The sequence below is a fragment of the Mus pahari genome, chromosome 4 (assembly GCF_900095145.1).
Source record: "Mus pahari chromosome 4, PAHARI_EIJ_v1.1, whole genome shotgun sequence".
NCBI classification, from domain to species: Eukaryota; Metazoa; Chordata; class Mammalia; order Rodentia; family Muridae; genus Mus; species Mus pahari.
In genome coordinates, this window is record NC_034593.1 from 119,375,611 (window position 1) to 119,399,642 (window position 24,032).

The 24,032-nt window shown below is 45.1% G+C and overlaps 1 protein-coding gene across 7 annotated transcripts in view; it reads right to left on the reverse strand.

The window, feature by feature from the left end:
* Positions 1-2,788: 2,788 nt before the first annotated feature.
* Sgms2 (sphingomyelin synthase 2) overlaps positions 2,789-24,032 on the reverse strand; it is a 74,110-nt gene continuing 52,866 nt past the window's right edge. For all 7 annotated transcript variants that reach the window (XM_029537862.1, XM_029537861.1, XM_021196822.2 and 4 more), the window contains 5 exons: positions 19,658-20,342; positions 14,544-14,661; positions 10,063-10,216; positions 4,792-4,958; positions 2,789-3,544 (listed from right to left, as the gene is read on the reverse strand). In XM_029537862.1, coding sequence (XP_029393722.1) covers positions 3,341-3,544; positions 4,792-4,958; positions 10,063-10,216; positions 14,544-14,661; positions 19,658-20,112 — 1,098 coding nt within the window. In that variant the 5' untranslated portion in view covers positions 20,113-20,342 and the 3' untranslated portion in view covers positions 2,789-3,340. The remainder of the gene's footprint in view (positions 3,545-4,791; positions 4,959-10,062; positions 10,217-14,543; positions 14,662-19,657; positions 20,343-24,032) is intronic.

The following is a 24,032-nucleotide window of genomic DNA, read 5'->3' on the forward strand; positions in this document are numbered from 1 at the left end:
AGTCAAATGATGAGTTCTGGCACATAAATAAAGATGAGACAGTTGACTTTGGGTTTTGAAGTAAACAAAGTCTGTAGGTATGGACCAGACACGAATGATTGTGAAGTAAGAGGTAAACCTTCAAACTGTCTTTGATCCAAAATTCTGATCACTTTCCCTTAGGGAAGTATGAGAATGTCTTTAAAATAGCTCCTTTCCTATGGGAATTTCAACTTTTGGCAAAAAAAAAACCCAAAAAACCAAAAAAACCCAAAACAAAACAACAACAACAACAAAACCCCTGAACAACAGCAACAACAAAAGGCCCAACAAATAAACTTTAGAGAAACCTTGAAAATATATTTTTAAAGTGGCATTTGCATTTCAGACATGACATGTTGCCACAAGGGGGCGCTGGCAACACAGCAAGGGATGGATGGCCACAAACCTGTCCAGGGATTTCAAGAGCTGACTCTCAGCTCAGCCAGCCTCGTGTCCCCAGCAAAAAACCTGCTTCCTGTGATGACAGCAACCCAAAAGACAGTCACAATTAGCTCAGGAGGAACTGGGGGAAGGAAACTTCCTCTTCCAGCTCTAGTGGAGGAGCTCAAAACTGAAGTCTCAGAGAACTCCAGTCCCATTGGGAAGGTTCAGGAAAAACATGTGTGTTCTATATTTGTAGACATTTCCCAGGAGCTCTATATTACAGGAAAGCCTTCCAACAGGAGCACAGACTCACACACACACAAAACCCCACAGATAATGGGTAAGATCTGCATCTTAATGGGCAAAGAAAAGATGCTGTTACCATTTCCTGCTCTGGCTTGGTAGGCATGGAAACACACCTGCAATCCCAGTACCCAGGGAGCTGATGCAGGAGGACTGAAAGCTGGAGGCCAATCCGGGCCACACAGTGAGATGAGACCATCTTAAAGATTAGTTTCAAAGGCAACATCATCATCGTCTATATTTTATATCCCAGAACGGCACGCTGAGGGAAGTCTTACTTTCCTATCCTGCAATGAGTTGTTATCTTTTGAATTTTGAAACTTTGACATCTCCCTCTCTTGTTTTCAAGCCACATGCATCCTCATCGGTATCTATTAGAGTCACAGCTACGACAAGAACAGGGAACAATAGGGTCCACACAGGGCTCATGGGCATTTTCAAACCTTTAGAATGTGATGCTATTGTTTCTGATAGTCTGGTTTACTTGACTAAATGCAAGGTTTATGTTTGAAGGGTTCCCAACAATCAACATGAAATGTAACAATGTTTAAGCATTTTTCCTTGGTTGATGAAACATTGAATCCTAGCCATCACTGGATAAGGCTATCCTAGCCATCACTGGATAAGGCTTTCCGGTGTTTTGTTTCAGTGTGAGACTCACAGAGGCTTCAGCGCCAAATGATTCTCCCATAATCAGACCCAGAAGGTAAACTAGTGTTCGGAGCAAAACACTTTGTTCTACCACAAAGCTGAGGAAATGAACCGAATTGTCTAGTACAAGGTAAACTGGGTTATGTATTTATTATTGGCTTACTCGATAAAAATACTTGAAAAAAAAATAATCCCTGCATTTCAAAGTCTGCCAAAGATGTTTAGGGTCTTTGCTCTTGTGAGGATAGCCAGACTTAAATCTCTACGCTCATGTCTTTGGATTTAGCATCCTATGTTTTACCTACCCAGTAACACAGAAAAAGAGACACTCTGAAACACGTACACAGAATTATAGCACCAGAAGACAATGGCCCTTCTGAACAGATCTGTATTGTGCTTTTTTTTTCCTCCCAAGCAATTGAAAGTTTAAATTTGAACAATCAAGGCTGACTAGCTTACAGAATGAACTCAGGGATGTTCTCTAGCCCATACCCATGCAAATGTAGCCGCCTCTCCCACTGGCTCTCTCCCCGGCTCTGCTCCCATGCTGTGAATCCTTAGAACTTTTTCTACAAGTTCCACAAACTAATCTTCCAGTAGATACCCATCAAGGCAAGGACTACGATGTCCCAGCACTGAGTAACCATCTAACTGAATCAGATGTTCTTAAATCCACCGGATCTTAGAGACCCATCTTTTCACACGAGATAACAGTTGTCCCCCCCCACCCCCCGTTCCTACGTGGCTGAGGTTGAGAGCTGATGCCAGGGGCATGTTCAAGGGCAGCACCGTGTGTTCTGTGCACAGGGTGAAGTGAATCGCTCAGCGGTGGTGTGTGCCCTGAGGAGCGCTTCAGGAAGGTCTTGCTAAAAGGCAGGGAAACAGTAAACCTCGGGGATCCGTCTTGCATTTCCTGCGATACACGATATTAAAATAAAAAGAAACTGTTTTCATGGAATGTGCTCAAATGTTTCTCTAGGGTCCAATAAGTAATGGCAGCACAGCACATCATGGCAGGGCCCAAGCTAGTAGAGAGCACAAACTTGTTCTCCTGTGTGAGCATTTGTTCACACGCGTGATTTCTGCCTGTGCTGGTGCGGTTAACAAGCCTTGCGCTCCAGGCAGGCAGCATCTAATGTGTACAGCAGGAAAAGCCCCGTGCTTGCCACGCACACTTGAAAGTGGAAAAATCCCCACACAGGGAAAAATATCCATGGGTGTGTCTCTTTCACACGACCTTGCAATATTTTTTCTTTAAAAACTAAAATTACCAAGTTAAAACAAACCAAAAACAAAACAAAAAAAAGAGACTGGGCAGTGGTGGCGCACACCTTTAAACCCAGCACTTAGGAGGCAGAGGAAGGCGGATTTTTGAGTTCGGGGCCAGCCTAGTCTACAGCCAAGGCTACACAGAAACCCTGTCTCCAAAAAAACAAAACAAAACAAAAAAAAGAGTAAAAATCATGCATAGTGGGTGGGGTGGGGGGAGGAGAGAGGGAATACCAGACATCACTCTATTGACCTTGACCTACCCGTGGGTTGGTTGCCCCTTACTAAGCGCCATGGTGCAAACCTGCTGCCATCAACTGACTGTATTTACACAGTGGCTGTATATATCCAGACATTTTATTCAAAACGTTAGCAAACTCTTCTGACCTTGAAGGAAGAAAAAAAAAAAGCCATCTGGAAAGAACATGGAAGTGTGAAGGAAGGCCAGGAGAGGCTCGGCGTGTTCTTTGCCGCCTCTTCAGAACTTGAGCGTGGGGGCTTTGTCATCCATGAACGAAGAGCTACAGGAAAATATATGTTTCTTGGGATGAATAAAAAAAAAAGCCAAAAGGTAATACTTTATCGCTCCAATCTTTTGCATAAAATTTGGTCCACTTCATTTTACCAGTCAGTTCTCTGAAAATAAATATAAAGCCGAGCCTTCGGTTACAGCACGGACTCTTGGTGTGAAAGCGGTGGCCGGGTTGGCAGCTCAGGTAGACTTTTCATTATCCTCCCCGATCTTCTGGACCCGTGAATACTTTTTGCACGATGACTTGAAGCAGCCAGGGGGCCAGGACAGCGGCCAGGAAAAGCAGCAAGGAATTGAGCCTTGCACATTCTTCTCAAAAAAGTAGAAGATGGGGAACCACCAAGCCCGAGACAAGAAATTCGTCTGGGAAGAGACCTTCAAGTTCTGGAAAGGGTGGCAAAAGGAGATAAGGCATTGTTTATGAATGTGGTTTAGATTTCTCAACTAAATAGCCTTTTTATTTTTTAGTGGTCACTTAGCAGGTGAACAGAGACGAAATTCCCTGGCAGTAACTACTGCCTTTTCCCCCAGCTCTGCCTTGACGTTGGTCCCCAGGTCCTGCCCTTTGTGACTCACGAGACCTCTGCCTGCAGTTCCCTAAGGAGGCAGCTGAGGAATAGACGTGGCATTCAACAGAAGTGTTTTCAGGATGTGCTGTGGTCAGATATAAGGGCCAAGGGGGAGTGAAAGAAGGCTGAAGGCTGAGCATATTCAAGGAGAAAGACAAGAGATAGCGGTTCAGATGTCAGGAAGCCTCTAGATTGATGAGTAAGAAGGCAAATGGAAGCAGAGTACCACAGAGTGAGCCACTGAGCCACGGAGAGAAATAAAGGGATCCACAGAAAGGGCAATTGTCAGTGGGTACCCGGGTTCTGTGTAGATCTCTCAGCTATGACAGATCTACTGCATATAGATTTTACTCACACACACACCACCACCACCACCACCACCACCACAGGGAAACCTATTCTAAGATAAATCAGTCATGGTATACAGATCAACTGTATTACCAAGGTTAGAAAAACCGTGGGTGGTGGTGCAGATGATGAAGCAAAGTTGTGCTCGAAGGGAGAGGACAAGAAAAATGAGAAGCTTCCTAGGATGGGACTAAGGGTGTGTGGTGTGTGGTGTGTGTGTGTGACACTTAAGTATGCGCTGTAAGAATGAATGGGTAGATAATGGGGGCCACCCTAGAACAGAAAGGAGAAGGAAAGGTAGGGCCACCTATCTGATCACCCCAAAATATCAGCAGTGAGCCAAGAGGCATTTATTACCAAGCGGCCCCTTAATGCTTCTACAGAGAGGGTTCCTAAGTCTTCAGTTAGGGTACATAGCCTTTCAATTCTAGTTTGAACCAGCTGAATGGGTAAGGCATGCTGTGTGTAATTTTACAGCGTTTGTAATCCTCACACGGCATGTATGTTTGTGAAGTTCTTTGTTGTTGCTGCTGCTTTTAAAATAAGCGGCAGTGACAGTAAGTTTAACTGGGTGTCAACAACAGTCCTTCCCATGAAGTGATCTAACACACACACACACACACACACACACACACACACACACACACACGTCCATCGAGGCGGGTCCCAGCACACAAAGAACAATCCTCACCCGAGGATCTTCGCCGCTCTCACCTTTTCGTTGGCCATGGAATGGTACCACCAAAACAGCCGTGTTGTGATATAGTAAGCGATGATGACGTCAACGGTATAGTGTTCATGCGCTACGAGAATGCAGATGATCCCAGCCGCGCTCAGCAACCAGCAGACCAGGTGATACCACCAGAAGTGACGAGGTGAATCTGCACAGCGAGAGAACAGAGTCAGCATGATTCCAGGGATGGACGGACAGACGGACTGAGGGAACTGGGGACGGAATCCAAGGTCTTATGCACGCTAAGAAAATGTTCTCCCACTGGCCACATCTTACAGTTTCCCCAGTTGAGACTACTCCAGCATGAACTGCCTCCAGTTTCCCAGGTAGAGAGAAGGCAGAGGGGGATCATGTTAGCAAGTATTATAGTCAATCTCAGGGGGCTGATGGGCAATGAGATATTCTAGGGCTTGCCACCTTCAATGATCTATTTAATAAGGAAAAGAATAGAATTACTATTCGGTTGGCTAGAATTGGCTCATACTAGTTCACAAACATGCCCCCACCCCCACCCCCAGCAAGAGAAACAGTAAGGGCCAGAAGAGAAGGTCTATGAAAATAAGGGGGGGGGGGTAGAGCTAGAGAGCAGGGATGGCTTGACGTCTTAAGCTTGCCTTTATTTCTTCATGTGCGTATCTGTGGTGGGGAATGTCACTGTGGCAATCAAGATTTGATTCTGGGCAATTTTATATCACCATCACTGACAGCATGGTGCAGCTCTCCAGTGGAAAAGCTCTGGCCTCTTGGCCCTCCATGTACAGAAGTTTAGCCTCTTGCTGAGGCTACTCTACTGAGCAACTCATGCTACTGACCAACTGGGAGAGAACTGTGGCATGCATGGGGCTAACAAGGTCACAACCCCAAGTAGTTCTCACGTAAGCGTTCGTGACAGACATGGCGGAGACAGCCTACCCCTGCTTACCCGGCAGTCTGGTACTGTTCACTTTCTTTCCGTTTTAAAGCTTTACTGGCTCCCAGTAGAAGATTAATGATCTAATAAACTCAATTTCCTATTAGACTTTGTTTACATTCATAGCGACATACATGCCCAACTGTAAAAGAACGGCTGGAGAGCAAAGGGAAGAAGGCCCTCTCCCCGAAACTGCAGGCAGTGGCCTAAACAGGTACTGTTTGCACACAATGTGGCTCTTGGTAGAACAGTTCCAGTTCTGTGTAGTACAGCCAATTTAAGCTTATCCCCAACTAGCTTACAAATAAATGAGACTCAGACTTATAACTATTCTATTTGGCTTTGAGAATTACTGGTGGGTAACCCCTAATCTAATCTTTTAACTACTGGCCTGGCTGCCTCCACAGCGGTGTGCCCCAGATACTTGCTGCTTCTCCTGGCCATGGGCTCATGGTCCATTTCCCTCATGGGAAGCTTCCTCTTCTCTCTCACCCATCTTCCCTTTCTCTCCTCTCTCTCCTCCAACCACAGCTCACTCCAGACCCACCTCCCTCTCACCCTCCAGCAATTGCTTGTAGCCAATTTTATTTAACCAATAGTTTTAAAATCAAGGAACAAGGTTTGCACAACAAATCTTGTAAACGTGAGAAGTTGCTCATAGGTCTAGACCTCCCGGTATAGAATTTGGCATTGCAATACAATGACAAACCAAACCTCAACAGTTATGTACATTCCCAAGTTGAAACATATCCCTATATTGTATTCTCTCATTTCTGATTGTTCCCCTAATTACATCCGTCCCTAATTACATCACCCTGCTCCTACGTTTTCCAAGACGTCCCTAATTACATCACCCTGCTCCTACGTTTTCCAAGATAGCTCACAGAATCCTAGGATTTACAAGCCATAAGAGGGCTCAGGGGGCCCAGTGCAGTCCAGTGGCTATTGATTAGGACACTGAAAATGGAGGCAATCCTGACAATGCTGGAGGTCTTGTTAAACACACTCTCAGTTCCCCTGGCCCCAGCCCTCCTGGAGTTTCAATCTGACCTACTTTTCTACATGTAGACTGTTGCGGACTTACTAACAGCCCAAGCTGTTTGGGCACATCAGAACTATTCTGCATCAGGGGTCACCAGAAGTCGAGCTGAAATGGACAAGCAGAAGCGACATGACCAATGGCTATGTTACTACTGGTGGCATTGAAAATGGGCTTTTCTCAAGGAATTCTGGGAACCCCTCATGTGTTCTTCTATGAAAAACTTATATGATGCTGCATTGAGAGCACAACCCAGTGTCTTCTCTCTATCCACCAAGAATAAGATTTTTTTTTTGCTGCTATTTATTGTTTTGAGAAAATGTCTCATCATGTAGCCCAGGCTAGCCTTAAACTAACAATCCTCCTGCTTCAGACTCCTCAGAGCTAAGACTACCCACCCCTAGCCAGGAGAAGCTATTTTGAAATCAACCCAGCCAGTGGGAATCCTGTTTGTGTGCTCATTCTAGCTAGAGGGATAACATCAATAAAGCAATGTCAACAAAGGGGCCTCATTTGTCTGCTTGAGATTTCCGGCAGAGTTGGAGTTGGCATGAAATGGGCTCAGGTCAGCGGGCAAGCACTAAGAAAATCCACTGATGATAGAGCCAGACATACAGTATTAACAGCCACGGCTGACGTCCGCAGGCACGATTTTTAAAGAACCCAGGCTCCAGCCAGCACATTGGTGCAATTCAACCTTTCATGTTAACCCAAGAAATGGTCCTGCTCCAGCATGCTCTCCCAACTGAATTTAAATGTACTTTCAACAAGAGCATTAGCAAGGAAAGCGCTCAGAATGATCGGAAGGCAGGAGAGTGATATAGACAGTCCATTTAGGGACCACCGGAGCCAGGGCTTACTCAGGGAAACAAGCCAAGCGTGACCCAGTCGGTGGCTACAGGGCAGGGGCAAACACACAGCTCCCTGTTCCTAACAAGGGCCAGGGATATGGCTGAATTTACACTGGGTAGGACAGAGCTGGTATTTTATTTGGCATCAACAATTATTGGAAAAAAATATAATTCTTCCCATGCCATAAGTAAACTTATACAACTTTAAAAAAAATCATGCCATGGGAAGATAGTCTCTCTGTATTGTATACACATTTGATTACAACCTGCTTCTCTACTTCTCTGAAGGGAAAGGAAGAATGATGAGAACAAAGCCCTGTTTATCAATAAGTCAACCATTCTTAGACAATCCTGTAAGATCAGACAATTTGAACTGACTTCTCTTACTCTGTGTGTGTGTGTGTGTGTGTGTGTGTGTGTGTGTGTGTGTTGCATGTGTGTGTATGTGTGTGTATGTGTAGGCTGGAGAGCCAAGCATGTTCCTCAGTTGTTCTTCGCTTCCTTGTTTGAATCTGAGAGAGTCACCAAATTTGAAGTTCACTGTGGGGATCTGAATAGGCATGGCCACCATAGACGTATGCTTGGCCCATAGGGAGTAGCACTATTAGGTGATGTGGCCTTATGGGTGTAGGTGTGGCCTAGGTGGAAGTGTGTCACTGTGGAGGAGGGCTTTGAGGCTGATATATGCTCAAGCAACACCCAGTGTAGCCCACGGTCTCCTCTCATTGCTTTTGGATCAAGATGTAGAACTCTTGGCTACTCCAGCACCATGCCTGTCTGCATGCTACCATGCTTTCTACCTTGACGATAATGGACTAAACCTCCGAAACTGTAAGCCAGCCCTAATTAAATGCCATTTCACTTGCTTTTTAGATATTGACCAAACTGACACTGTGGTCCCTGGGATGTCTTCTCTTCGCTACTTTGTGGTTTTTCAGCACACAGTGCCTTTACGGTGACATGCAATACCTGCATGTCCATCTTCTGTACACTTCCTACAATTTACAGATTGAAGACTGTACCACTGGCCTAAAAAAGATGGACTTTCTGTGGATGGGGCTTCTTTGGGCAAAAGTTAGAACCAGAACCATAAAGAACATGCTGCCATAACTAATCCTTATATATCAGAACTGTGGCATTCCATTTAGTGAGGAGTCCCTGGGGCTCGTGCAGAAATGAAGTAGCCCATCCCCCAACACACTGTAGTGTGCATGGACAAAAGGGATGGGTGCAGAAGCCCCCGGGGCTTTTAATGCAGAGTTGATAAGAACCCTTTAGATATAGAGTTCAACCTGTCTGGATTAACAAAAAGCAAAAGAGGAGGGCAAAGCAAGAGGTGGGAGGGGGCCCTCGGATGCAGGCTTGTGCCTGTCGTGGCCTGAATGAGAACAGCCCTCACATGTTTGAATGCCTGATGCTATTTAGGAAGGACTAGGGGGTGTGGCCTTGTTGGAGGAGGTGTGTCACTGGGGGTGGGCTTTGAGGTTTCAAAAACCTTGTTAGCTTTCTCTGTGCTTTGTGGGTGTGGTCTCAACATGTGAGCTCTCAGCTACTGCTCCAGTTGCCATGCCAGCCTGCTACCGTGCTCCCAATCATGGTGGCCATGGATTGTACTCACTCAATTCAACTCTGTCTTTCATAAGTTGCTCTGGCCATGGCGGTTTCTTACAATGACAGAAGAGTAAATTAGGTAATGCCCAAAGTTCTTTTGTCCATGCCAGACAAAGACAACGGAGAGAAGCTTCTGGAAGCATATGAACAGATGTTCTACAAGACGCCCTAGTGCTGAAGAGGAGGCTGGGAAATGACCACATTGGAATGACATAGGACAAGGGATGTGGATAAACTTGAGGAGATACACATGAACTACTGGGCATCGTAGAACACAAGGGAGTCGAGGTCTCTTGTCCTTGTTTTTAGAATGCACTGGTCTCTTTACAACACATTTATCCTTTCATTTTTTTTTCCTACTTCATCCAAAAATTTTGAGACAGAGTCTCACTTCATAACTCTGGCTAGCCTAGAACTTACTATATAGACCAGGCTGGCCTTAAACTCATAAGATCTCCCTGCCTCTCCCTCCCAAGTTCTGGGACTAAAGGCGTGCATACCATGCTTGACCTGTTCTTAGTCCCGATATTAAGAACTCTGTGCCTTGAGAGGTACTAAGGAAGAAGGGAGATGTTTGGGGGCATGCTACATGCTCGGAAGAAAAACCACAACAAGACTTTAGGCTTCAGGCCACAAGTGACTAGGTAAATGGCAAAGTGCATGCATGCAGAGTGCTTCCATCCACAATCGACAAGGTGAATGGCAAGGTGCATGCGTGCAGAGTGCTTCCATCCTTCTCTCCCCTGTCAATCCCAGAAGCATGGGGATCCCATCCCTGTCAAGAACCCAGGACCCCACACACCACGGCTGTCAGTTCAGGGAGGAATGAACGGTTACTTACATTCTTTGATGAACAAGTAAGTAAGGGTCAGCACAACAGTATGACCGCTGAAGAGGAAGTCTCCGCACAGGATGTGTGATCCCGTGATAGACAAGCCACCACCGGAAATCAGCCGGAGAATCCGTTGTATTTTTGCCTGAGAGTCTCCATTGAGCTGAGTGACAGAAGACACAGAGGGAAGTTGACAAGATGCTCAAAACCACGTTTCGGTTAGAAAAGTCACCAGGCTGTGATGTTTATCTTTGTTTAAAAGGTTTCCTTGTTCGAGGCCAGCCTGGTCTACAAAGTGAGTTCCAGGACAGCCAGAGCTATACAGAGAAACCCTGTCTCGAAAATCAAAAAAAAAAAAAAAAAGTTTCCTTGTAGCATAGAAAGTCAAAAAGCATTCCAAGAAGAAACTCCTCAAACTAGGTTCTCCTCATTATGCTGGTTGGGGTTTATTGACATGCTTTAAATTATTCATTATGTTGCTAATAATACGTTTTCGTGGTGTTATGTCCTTGGGCAAAGCTTTTAAAATTATTAATAACCAATGACTTCACCACTATGTGCTAAAAAGCAGATCAGAGCTACTTTGTTTCCCTTTGGCAGAAGGACGTGAGGATTTGGGGCCTTTACCGTCTGACTAAGCTGTAACTGCAGCTATTAGTACCCTGTGTTAAGGGGTTAGCGCTCGGTGTGCATACAGCCCCATTGGTATCTGCTGGTAACACTGTTACAAGAAACTCGCCTCACAATTGAAATGGGGTTGGAAGTGACAGACTAGGGGTTCAAAGCTTTCAAAACTTTGACTGGAAAAGCACACCACAAGGACTCTTAGTTCTCCACAGGAGTCAAGGGTCCAGAAGCCTCTCTAAGCCACCATGTTGTTATAAGAAACAATGACAGGCCAGGCAAGAGTGTGAGGCAGGAGTTTAAAATGTATCTCCTGTGAAACCGAAGCACCCAGCAAGAGTAAGTTAGAATATGAGGCATGAAAACTTAGAAGAGAAACGGAGGGCTGGATGGACGGACAGTTCTGGGACTCCTAATACAGAAAAGTCAATGTAGGCTGTCTGAGAATGGTACTCAGGAAGACATCACGTGATGGTCTACACGAAGGAGACACACGGAAGGTACTGAGCAGTCATTTGTGACCTGGGGGACAGGTTTGTGACATGTCTTCAATGTACTCAGCTCTGTTACTTCTGAGCCCTGGTCCCTGACATGAGGCAGTTCAACCATACCAGTGGGGTGGGAGGTGGGGCAAACACCGTCATGCCTGGACACGTGATTGTGACGGAGGGTGTACACAGATGGTTACGGAGAGCCTCAAGGCAGGTACGATACTGCCCCACCCAATCCAATAACGGACCAGATCCAGAATCTTTGCCTAAATCATCTCCCTTGAGGGGACCAGAAAAAAATGCCCTGATTTAAAACATACTCCTGACCTATCACAGAACACTACCTGGTTACGAAGAGACCAGTGTGAGGAGTCAAACACACTAAGTTGTTTGGCACTTAGTAAAGCACTAGACAGAAACGACTCGAAACAGAATTAGTATCGAGAGGGACTGAGGGCTTCTAAGACATTTTGCTTTAATGTTGGCCTCAAGCAGGCCAAGGTGGTAAAAGCAAAATGAGTCTCTAGGGGTAGACAGCCCTACTGTGATCCAGCCCAGGAGTGGATGGCCCTACTGAGTGTTCAAGCAAGTGGTTCTCCGTGTCTGTTTCTGTTTCTTTTGCCTTTTCTTGGGTGCTTTTCCTTCTGTTTGTTTGTTTTGTCCTATTCTGATGTGTCTGTTTTTGTCTTTTCATATTATATTATATTTTTATTCCTTAGATGCATGTTTATTTTCTAATGAGAGACAGAAGGGGGTGGATACGGATGAGAGCGGAAGTGGTGAGGGACTGGAGAGGGTTGAAGGAGGGGTTATATAAAAAGAAAATTTATTGTCAATAAAAGATAAAAACATATAATAAGTATATATAAAATTTTTCAATTAATGAAAGAGGAAAAAAGGATTTAAATAGAAGAAAACAAAAGCCCTTTGGCCGTCTTTAGCCAAGGTGAGGGAGGGAAAGCTAGCCCCAAAGGTTTCCATGGGAAACAAACACGTCACTGTCGCTATATAAAATGACTTAAAAAAATGACATTTCACAACTAAGCCATCTTTCACCTAGACACACACTGAAGAAAACAGACACTCTAGCTGTAAACCAAAGCATGTGTGTGTGCGTGTGTGTGCATGTGTGCGTGTGTGTGTGCATGCGTGTGTCACCTAGACACACACTGAAGAAAACAGACATTCTGGCTGTAAACCAAAGCGTGTCTGCATGTGTGTGTGTGTGTGTGTGTGTGTGTGTGTGTGTGCATGCATGCGTGTCTGCGTGTGTCACCTAGACACACACTGAAGACAACAGACATTCTGGCTGTAAACCAAAGCCTGTGTGTGTGTGCGCGTGTGCATGTGTGCGCGTGTTTGCGTGTGTCACCTAGAAACACACTGAAGAAAATAGACATTCAGGCTGTAAACCAAAGCCTGTGTGTTTGTGTGTGTGTATGCGTGTGCGTGTATGTGTGCATGCGTGCGTGTGTGTATGTGCCTGTCTGTCTGCAGCAAATCATAAGCAAAGGACTTTACAAAATCATGAACTAGATAAGGCAGAACCTTGATGGCCAAACTGCAAGAGCCCTGGATGCCACCGTGATAACTCTGTGAGTGAGAAACTGTGCGAGTCGCTGGTTCCCAGCCAGAGGCCTCTCATGGTGAGAGGTCCGACATGCAAAGACCTGCCACTGCTCACTCTGAAGGATATTCAACAGCCCTGCCAGCACAGGAAACCGGTAGCTCCCAAAGAGCCCTGTGGCCACAGGCAGCGAAGCAGCACTTGGAAGGAGCAGCTGGGTCAAATTTAGAATGCAGTGTTGACTCCTGCTCTCTATCACCACGGCTTCTTCAGCCAGACAGGGAGATGCATGTGTCCGTTTCACAGAGCCAAGTCGCAGGCAACTGCAGCCTGCTTCTCGGGGCAGGGCCCAATCACCGACCTCGGAGGGTGATGAGTCTGGGAAGCTCTGGCAGGAGTGATGCAGCACGGCTATCCCACACAGCTTGCTTACTGCCATGGCTTTGGGAAACTGCAGCTCTTCCGTGAAGGGTGACCTTTAATCTGTGTTTCTATAATCAGTCGCCCTTCTCTGCTAACCTCAGCCATTCCTGGGAAGGGTTTGCCCCCCTCTCTGCTGTGGCCACCTCGCCACTGAACACACTGTAATAGTGTTCAGTAGTGAGGGCTCAGACATGCTCATTAAGCTTCTGAACTCTCATGTCTTAAATTAGTTTCAGTCAAAACCAGCCAGTGTTTAAGTTCAATATGTATACTGTCTTAATTACAGACATGTAGTGCTTTGATGGCTTTAGGAAATGACTGCCTTCCTAAACCACACCTATGTTTGGTAAGGGAGATGGTTGGCTTCTCTAGAACCGCTCTGCCTCCCTTCCTTCAACATCTGCTTAGTGTTCAGTGAAGTCTGATGTTAGCCCTCCTTCCCTTGTCCAGAAAGCACATGATCTGTAAGTTTCCATTTCATAAACCAGAGCGCACGGGTGTCTAAGGTGAAGAATGGCCCTCCTGCGACTGGATGCTGTGTGAGGAAGCTGTAACTCTATCTCAGACAGCTTCAACAGCAGCAACGGCTGCTCCATCCTTCCAATGGTGATGGTCTGGGGTTCTCCTTGATTTTTCTCTTTGGAGCCCTATCCGCAGCATTAGTACATCCTGTCAATCTAACCTGCAACACGTGTCCTGAATTCAATGACATCAATTCCACAATCCTAACCATCCAGGCAGTGAAGACCTTTGCAGCCTGTGGCCAGACCTGCCGACCCTCCCACTATCTGCTGCTGCTTGACCCCGGTACAGATAAATTGTTCTCCTGGCCTACAGCTCTCACCCCTTCCATGGGCGGACTCTCTCTTGCCCAAGTGTTTTTTTTTTTTTTTTTTTTTTTTTTTTAATCTTTTTTTTTTTACCTTTCTATAGAAAAATTCCTACTGTTTTCCTCTNCAGCTCTCACCCCTTCCATGGGCGGACTCTCTCTTTTCTTTGTGTTTTTTTTTTTTTTTTTTTTTTTTTTTTAAACCTCTTTCCTTGACCTTTCTATAGAAAAATTCCTACTGTTTTCCTCTGACCCGAATGACCATCATGCGAAACATTATGAATTTATTATTTGTTGTTCTTCGAAAGAATATAAGTCCCGGGGGGGGGGGCTGTGTTTTGTTCACTGCAGTGGCCAGGACATACATACAATCCTTACAGAACGAATGTTGATGTATACATATACGTTTATGTGTATATCTATGTACAGCTAAAGCAGATTAGAGAGTATGCTAGGCTGCAGCTAATTCCCATGCCAGCATATGGAAGAATGTGCGGTTCACTGGGTGATTTGGAATCGCTCTCCTGATTCCTCTCTGTGGGACCCAGAGACTTACCTTTGGAGCACACTGGAAGTGCATTCCGGGCACAGGTAGCGTAGTGACGTACATAGTTATACAGCGATATAGGTATAAAGTTCCCATGATAAAGAAGAATCTGCGCCCCACTATTGACCTAAAGAAAACACAGGGATGGGGAGAAACAAGTTTACCGGTTGTCCATTTTGTTATTATTATTTATTTTGGGGGGTTAGCCTGGACCACACTATGTACTCAGACTCATGATCCTTGGGCCTCAGCCTCCTGAGTGCTGGGATTACAGGTGTAAGCTATCACTCCTGGATCCAATATATTCATAATACAATAGAAGTCAATGTTTAATGGAATTAAAAAATACACCACAGTTTTACATTTTAAGGCCTGTGAGCTACCTATCCCATAATTCCATAGTAAGACTGGACTCCCATCTCCAAAAAAGATTTACAATCTAAAGTATATCTAAGTCATTTTGGGCTGGAAAGGGACTAAGGTAAACTTAAGAAAGAAGACGAAGTGCCTGTGTAGTCCCCTCTCTGAATAAAACATCTCTCTTTGCCAGAGAATTCAATGAGCTTCTCCCTGTTTTCAGTCAACTTGCCGATTAGCAAAACCCTCTAGAGAACACATCAGAGGTGTAAGTGAGCTATGGCCATGGAGGAATAATGTAATGAATCAGGTGACATCACATAATTAGATACACAGGGTGTTGTGACACCTCATTAAAGCCTCGTTCTGTAAGCACGATTTTAATTGAGACCATGCAGAGGAAGTCGGACAACTCAGGCATGAACTGTCTTCTCTCTCTGCATAGGTCTTCAGAGAACGGTATTTTGAACATGTCCAAAGTTAACTACGGGATTGATCCGCTATTATCTTATTCTCTATTGATTTTTTAAATGGCAAAGGAAGATAAAAGGGAGTGCACATGTCAGTGACGTCTGCCTTCCTCTGAACAAGACTGCACTGTTATTTATTGAAGCATTATTAAAGGATTGTTTATAATAACCACGAAATGGCAACAGCCTAAGTGCCCACAAGTGGGTGAATAATGAAGATGTCATGAGCCTGTATGATATGATCCCAACATGAATAGGAGGCCAATCTTGTCACCGGTGACAAATTGGACGGAGCTAGAGGTCCTCAGGCTAAGGAAGGCAGTCCCAGAAAACCAAGCTCAGAGGATCTCCAGCCCTAAGCCAAAATGAAAAACATTGGTCTTGAAGAAGATGAACACAGACTGGAGTTTGCCAGAGACTGGGGTGACATTGTGTGTTTGGGGAGAGGGTATGAGGGAAGGTTGATCAACCTGTGCTAAGTTATAGTTAGGAGCAAGACACGGTGCTGAGGTGGCTCAGGTAGCAAGATGGCTACTGTTAACAGTGTACTGTGTATCTCAAAAATACATGGGAAGGATTTTAGATATTTCATCATATGGTAAATAGGCTGGAGAGATGGCTCAGTGGCTAAGGCCATTGTGTGCTCCTCTAGAGACCACAGGTTTGATTCCCAGTACCCACATGGCAGCTCACAACCATCTATAGCTGAAATTCCAGGGGATCCCATGGCCTTTGAGGGCACCAGGCATGCATAGATAGAAGCAGGAAAAACATCCGTGTACAAAAAATAACATAAAATGTAAATTGCTTTTAAAAAAAGAAATTATTTCTAAAAAATAAATGTGTATAAAGAGAGGCATGTTTAACTCGATTTGAACATCACATAATAAAACTTATATGAATGTACATACATAATATCTCTTTAAGGAATCCAATTTTGTCTGTTTTTTGTACCAGCTAAAAATTAAAAGGCCTGGGTACATGGCTTAGGTGCTGGAATATTTGCCTTAGATACAAAGTCCTTGATTCAATTTCTTATATTGCTTAAACCAACACCTAGCATTTGGGAGACAGAAGCCGGAGGAACAATAGTTTAAGGTCAAGACTTGCTACATAGTGAATTTAAGGCCAGTCTCTATCTCAAAATTAAAATAAAATTTAATGAAACTAAAGAGGAAAACAAAAGAGAGATGGGTCAAGAAATAAGGCAAAAAGACCTTTCACTGCAGTTTTGACGAAGACAGCGAGTTGACTGTGAGACTCAGAGCTCTTCTGAATCTTCATTCGGCCTAGGGCTGTTGTTCTCAGAACTGAGCCCATTGACCTTCAAACCCTGGCATGACTGCCTTGTGGGTACGTCTGCGGGCAGAAAGGGTCTGTGGGCTCTCAGTTTCGGCTCTCGGTGACAGCCCCCTTTCTGTGGTTATGTCTCCAAGTGCCAGCTCCGAAAGCGGGGTCGAGTGGGGATTCATTACCCAGTTGCTCGTTTTAACTTCTCTAGAACATAAAGTGTATTCATTCCGTGGGCTTCTCCCCCTCACAGTTCTCAAGGCGTCCAAACCACCACTGACCAGAAGAATCTCGAGTAACAGAGAGCCTCAGAGACGAGGAGGAGATATTTTAAGTTTTCTCCAAGAGACTGCTTCTCACACAGACCAAGGTCAAATTCAAGTAACGGTTGGGACTTCTAATTAAAATATGTACGAATATCTATTTTAGTTCTCTGCCACCAATAGCTATTTCGAGAACATTCTAGGGCTCCAGGTGAGGGAGAAGATGATGAAGGATGGAGACAGTTAGATGGAAGTGTTTATTCACTGCATCCTTGGCTAACCAGCTTGTTCTTAGTATAGAAAGGGACAGGCACTCAGCAGTTAAGTGAGAGCAATTCTCTCTGAGATTCAAGCCCAGGTACCACAGGAGTGCTGCTCTGATGTGCATCCCAGGCTATTAGATAATGACAAGAAGGAAGGAGAACTTATTATGAGTCAAATATATTCATTCCAGCGTCCCGGGCCTGGCCCAGAACAGAAATTACCTTAGGTGAAACATTCACTCTACATCTTACTCAGAAAAAGCCCTGCTCAGTGTCTGCTTTCCCTCATAGCTTATGAGAGAGAGGGAAGAGACTTGAGAGTTGCCGCCATGATAGAGGGCTTGCCTGGCGTGTGTGAAGACCTGGGTACCAGCACCAAGAAGGAAAGAAGGGGCGGACTGAGAGAGCCTGGGATGCGCTAGGAGTTCTTACTTGGATAGGGTATCGAAAGCAAGGTCATGAGAATTATCCTGCCAGTTTCTAAAATACAAGGTCCAAACTGACTTCCAAGATGAAAGGGCAAATCAGTGCTATTTGTGATCTTAGTAGTGGGTATAAAGTACACGGCCTACAGATGTGACCCTTGGTGGTTTTGTTTTTTTTTCAATAGATATTTTCTTTTTAACTGGCATGTAGTCATTGCATATCATGTATAGCAGATAGTGTGAAATCTCAGCATCAGTGCATAATGATCAGAGCGGGGCAGGGCATAGCTTTCCCACCATTCCTTTCTCAAATTTTAGTTTTCCTTATGTGCCGGGGATTGAACCCAGGGTTTTATGCATGAGAATCAAGCACTTGCTCCTACTGAACTACATTCCCAGCCCATGACCATGAGTCTTGACCTGGTAAACTCGAGATGGCAACAGAAAGTCAGTTATAACAGCTAGATCTCACATAAACCAGGAAGACGACTCTACTGCAGAATGGAATCCCGTTGCCCACTAGACTAAATCTCTCTTCACCTGAATGTGACTATGAACAATCTTTACACACAGATTGAAAGGGAAAGTAATCATGGATAGCCCATGCATGCCCTACCGTGGTTAGGGTCAACTCCAGGCACCGAAAAGAAAACAAATGGTCAACGGATGTATTCTTGCTTTTAGCATAAAGAAAGCCATCACTGGTCTGAGCAGAAGCAATTAATTTCTGGTAAGTAAAGGCAATAGATAGTTCTGCCCAAATATATTGAAGAAACATTGCGAGAGTCACTATAAGGAAATTGCTTAGGGGTGGCTTCAGTTTACCACGCAAGTTTAGAAAGCCTCAGGGTTGTATTTGAGAAAGGCGTTGGGAAATGAATTCTAATCACAAAGCAACAGCCAGCTCGACTCTCTTCTGAAAGTGGCTGTGTGGCATTAGCTCTGAACTCTACTTGACTTTGAAGTCTGACTTTGAAGCTGTCCTGAGGGAGCTTGCACGCCTCACAGATTTTTTTTTTAATGCCCCCAGATTGTGGGTATTTTGGCTCAATCTTGTATTTTGTGGATTTAATCCGTGGGATCCGAGAGCAAGCAAAGACCTAAGTGACAAACGAGAGGACAAGGGGAACTGAGTGGACCTCCAATTTCGTGGACCAGAAGTCAGAATTCACACCAAGGATCAGAAATTACCAAGCCAGAGCTACGTCCAGCTTTGGCTTATCTTCAAGGTGCAGTGAAGCCTGCCTGCTGCTTCCTAGTTAGTACTGTTCTTAAAACAGGCTGGGGAATGCAGGGGCTGGGCTACCCGGCCATGTCCTCCTCGCTTGGTCGTGCCAAGAAGAAAGCAGGGAGAGCAAGTTTACTTTAGAAATAGAAAACCCACACCACCTAAAACCAGCTCCGAATTCAGCTTCTTAAACAAACACTTGTTACTTTGTGGCTGGCCAGAAAAGGACAAGAAAGGAAAGGAAAGCTTAAGAACTTTGGGGCAGATATAAACTCAAAGCAGGTTGTTGACAGCAGACCAGCCATCCCATAATTAATTAAAACTGTCTTAGCCTGCTCTCTACTGCACTTGCCAACACATTAAGCCTTTCCCAGCCTTTTTTTTTTTTTTTTTTTTTTTTTTTTTTGTAAGTTACTATGTAGCCCTGGCTGTTCGGTACTGTTCTGTGTAGACCAGGCTCACCTCAAACTTACAGAGACCCGTCTACCTTTGCCTCCCAAGTGTTGGGATTAAAGACATTTCCAGGCATCTTGATTTAGGCTATGACCTCACATCACGGGAAGCCATGTGTTGTACTTTAAATTGACAAACTGAGTCACCCTCCACAGGACTGCTGCAACCTCCCCTCTGCTTACATACACGGTCGCTCAGTGCATGCTTATGGAACAGCGGCTGCATTTATGCAATTCTGTCTGTCTATGCCTCCTTTCCTCAAATGCCTATGTATAACTAAATAAAGGAGAAAGCGGAGAAAGCTGATTTTGAAAGACATGTCATCTCTTTTCAAAGCAACCCCAAACCCAGATACCCTATAAATCAATACTTACTTGTATCGCAGAAAGAGCCACTGGGTGATCCACAAGCCAACTAATACCATCCCGTTTATTTCTGATACAGAAAACGCCCATTTGACCCGGTCGAAGTAATCAAAGAACTTGTCTGGGAGCGGAGGGCTGAGCTCCTTGGGAGGGACCCTCTCATGCACAACGGTGATCATGACTGTTGTCAGGATGAGGTTGAAGAGCGCGTACACAAAGGCGATGCCCGTTTTCCACCACTCCAGGGGAAACTTGTTCTTGGAGTCGTTGGGCATGGAAATCTGGATGTAGTCCGGGTATTTTTTGGCACCCTTTCGTAACCCGTTGGATAAGGTCTTGGGTTTGCCCTTGCCATTTTTGCCCTCTTCCTCGACAGCTTCGGTGGGGCTTGTGTAAGTGTTGGTGGAGTCGTTGGATTGACTTTCCAAGTGACCTTCAAGTTTTGCTGTCTCTATTATATCCATTGTCTGCCACCCTTCAGGGCTAAAGGAGATGGTAAGGTTTCTGTGGGAACTTCTCTCTTTTAAATCCTTCTACTTGTGAGATCAACATGGACTCTTAGGGCTGATTGTGCGTGCTGATATGAAATGTAGACGGTGGCCTGCTGGTTCCTAGTCCTTCCATACAACAATCTGCGGTGTAGTCACCACAAGGAAGCTGGTTCTCTTTCCCACAGATGATGTTACTGTCCCTTCTACGAATGAGACAAAAGGAGGTCAGAAATGGCTTGTCTAATTACCAACCATTTGAAATATAAACATACTCGAGGTAAGAATATGGGGATCAAAGGTGCCTGCTTTACAAAGGTATATCTCCTCAGAACACAGTCAAGGCTGCCGAGAGTGGATTTATTTATAAGGTACGAGATTGCTTAATCTTGGAATGTTTCTCTCTCTCTGAGCTGATGTCAGCACGGATAAGAACAACTTATCAATCAGCTCCCAGTTAATGCCTTCCAATCAAGCCGGGACTTAACATTTCCAACACTTTCCAAGTTGCTAACCATGAAGTCATAATCCCCCAGAACCCACCGGGAGCCCGCACCACTCCTTCCTGATGTTGGCTCTTTTCTAAGAAAAAGGAACAGATAGCAGAACACAGTGGCTCACGCTTCTAATGACAGCATTCAAGAGACTGAGGCAGGAGGACTACTGTGACTTTAAAGCCACCCCTGACTTTTAAGTGCCAGGTTAGCCCAAGATAACATGTGGGAAACCATTTCAAAAATATAAAATCAAAGGGTCAAAGAATTGAAACCCCCTGAATTGTTACTGTCGGCATTTCCCAGAACAGTCTGGTTTCTGACTTTCTACTTTAAACACGATGATCCCTTTAGCAACTACTTTTATGAACAGGCTGAAAAGCAACACATTTACTCACCACATTAAAATGTATTTAAAATAACACCACCTCAGTTTATCCCCTTATCCCCAGAGATACACACTATAAACAAAGTCAACAACCTTCAAACTACCAAAGTGGAAAGATGCACGAAGCCTTTGCTGTGTCTCATTTGGGAAGAAAGGGTTAGAAGTAGCCTTGGGGTAACCTCCTAAAATTGCCACGGGAAACTGAATTCTATCTTGATACACTCATCGGAATTTTCTACCAAGCAGCACAAGTTTTCTCAAAAGGGTCCCACTTGGAGCACTTACCTACTGTGGCTGGGGACAGGCACCTTTGCTTTAAGGGCCACACACAAGCTCCAAGGAGCAGACACTTCCTACTGCAGGGAGGAAAGCCGGGGACTCTTATACTGGCCTGCACTATGGCCCAGCTGTTCCCAATTTAGGAAAGCAGCATTTAGTCAGGCCACCAGCCCAGCCACCTGAGGAGTTTTGAAACCTTGTAATTAGTCTCCGCCCTGAGCACACTGTACAACTTTAGCGTAGTTCTTCCAATTTTAAAGGCCTCCTTTTTTTGGGGGGGGGGGGCGGCAGGTAAATATGGTTAAATTCAATTTAGTGACAGCTAAGCCTTTATTTGATGGATAAAAATGAAAATATAAGTGGTACACTTAACACATCCAGCTATTTCCTCGAAATGACTATAGTGGCAAGGGGCTTAACTACAGTAATGTATTATACATGTCTTTCGACACTTAGGAATGTAGGGCCAGATTAAAGGGTTTTTTTTAAAAGACAACACAGGGACTAGGGAGATGACTCAGTTAAATACCTGCTGTGCAAGCACAGGACCTGGGTCTGGATCCCAAGTACCCACTTAAAAAATCCAGGCAAGGTGGAGCATGCCTGTAACTCCAGCGTGCACATGGGAGTGGGGATGGCCGCTGGAGAAAGGTGATCGCTTGATCCCACTGGAAGCGAGCCTAGCTGAATGAGTGAGATGCAGGTTAACAGCTCTGTTAATCTCAAAAAGTAAGGTCTAAGGAAGACATCTGATGTTGAACTCTGGCCTAGACAAGCTTGATTACCTGTGAGAATGCAATCATGTGTGTGTGTGTGTGTGTGTGTGTGTGTGTGTGTGTGTGTCACCCATTTCCAGCAGCTCACCTGTCCCTGTGAAAGTCTCCCCAGGTACCAAGACACTAGAGGGAGTGAAGAAGCCAGCGCTCCCCCGGCCTGACCAGCGCTCTCTCCCCCAGCCTGACCAGTGTCCTCTCCGGTGCCTTTAGAAAAGGTCGTCGGAAGAATGAACGTCCTGAGGAGGAGCCTCAGCAAGATGATTCCAAGAGCAACTCTCTCCAGCATGGGTCCCTCCGGAGGAAGATACCCAGGGCCCTCAAGCAGCAATGGCTGGCGTCTACCCACTCCAACCCAGTGGACTGAACATATCTAACATTCCACATGTACTCCTAGCCTGGCGGTCAGTGCATCCAAGAGACTTCATCGGAGGACAGCATGGGTGGCCTTTGTAAGACAGTCAACTAGTTCTAGAACATAGAACGTTGAGAAGAACATCCAATCACTCTTTTCTCCCAAGAGAAAGATCTTCGTCACCTACCTACCTCAGGGGACTACTAAGGACTTGACAGAAATAATGATCGTGAACCCTTGGGAGGAACTAGAGAAGCCATCCTGTGAGCCCAGTACCCACTGCTTGTCATTAGCGGTGGAATTGATATTTTCTTTGGGATTTCATTAAGGTTAAATACACACTGTACTCATCTGTGTTATCCAACCTCCAGACTCAGTGCGCTCACTGTGAAGACGATGTCTACGTCCCATTCATTCTTATAATTATCCCTTCCTATCACCGCCTGAGAAAATGACAAAAGCCATCCTGGTTCCTCTTTGATGGAAATTCACCTGCTTGGGTTACCACTCCAGGCCACAAACTGGCGCCAAGCTCTCTGAGCACCATTTAACCTAGATAAATAACACTGAGGTAGTTTAAGGTCTTTACCAACCCATATAACGCCCTCGTGAAAGCAAATGCAAGAAGCAGAGATTTGTTTTAAGTACACGGGTACGATTCTATTGATGTTTTAACTACAAAGTGGGACATGTTACAGAAATTTAAGCACTGTTTAAAATTAGGAAGGGATTATAGTAAAATATACCAGAAACATTTTTATTTTATATGTATGGGTGTTTTGCTTGCATGTATGCCTGTGTGTCATGCATGTTCCTGGTGGCCAGCGAGGCTAAAAGAACACTGGATAACTTGGAACTGGAGTTATGAACAGTGTGACTCACTGTGTAAAAACGGGGATTGAACACAGGTCCTCTGGAAGAGCAATCAGAGGTCTTAACCACCAAGCTGTCTCTCCAGCCCCACTCCCAGAAGCACAGTTGTAAGTGATGATCATCTTGGAGCTCTGCAGTTAAGAGCATCTGTTGTTCCCGCAGAGGACCTGAGTTTGCTTGCCAGCACCCATACTGGGTGGCTCACCACCACCTGAGACACCAGTTCCAGGAGATCCAACACCCTCATCTTGCCTCTGTGGATACCTGCATACATATGGTACAGGTACGTACATGCATCTCACCACCTATACACACATTTTTTTTTTTTTTAAAAAAAGTAATGGAGTGAAGCAACAGGGACATTTGATCAATTTCAGTTTCTATTTGGATGGTAAAGGTATCCTGTGCTAGGAACTGGAGTAGTATCAATATGCTCTCGGTGTCTACATCACGTTTCGCTGTGTTTTATGAGACGTGGGATGCATCTCACTGCTGCTTGGCTTAGCACTGTTAACTTTAGAATCCTTGGTTAAATTCTACATCAGATAATGGGTCCCTACATTTCATGTCTGTCCTTTTTACTACTGAACAGTCTTCTACTCAGTAAACCAAGAGCTTATTTGGCTTACACTTCTACATTACAGAAGTGTGATAAGTGACTCTGTAGGCAGGAACTGATGCAGAGACCACACGGGGGGGGGGGGGCGGTGCTGCTTGCTCCTCATGGTTAGCTC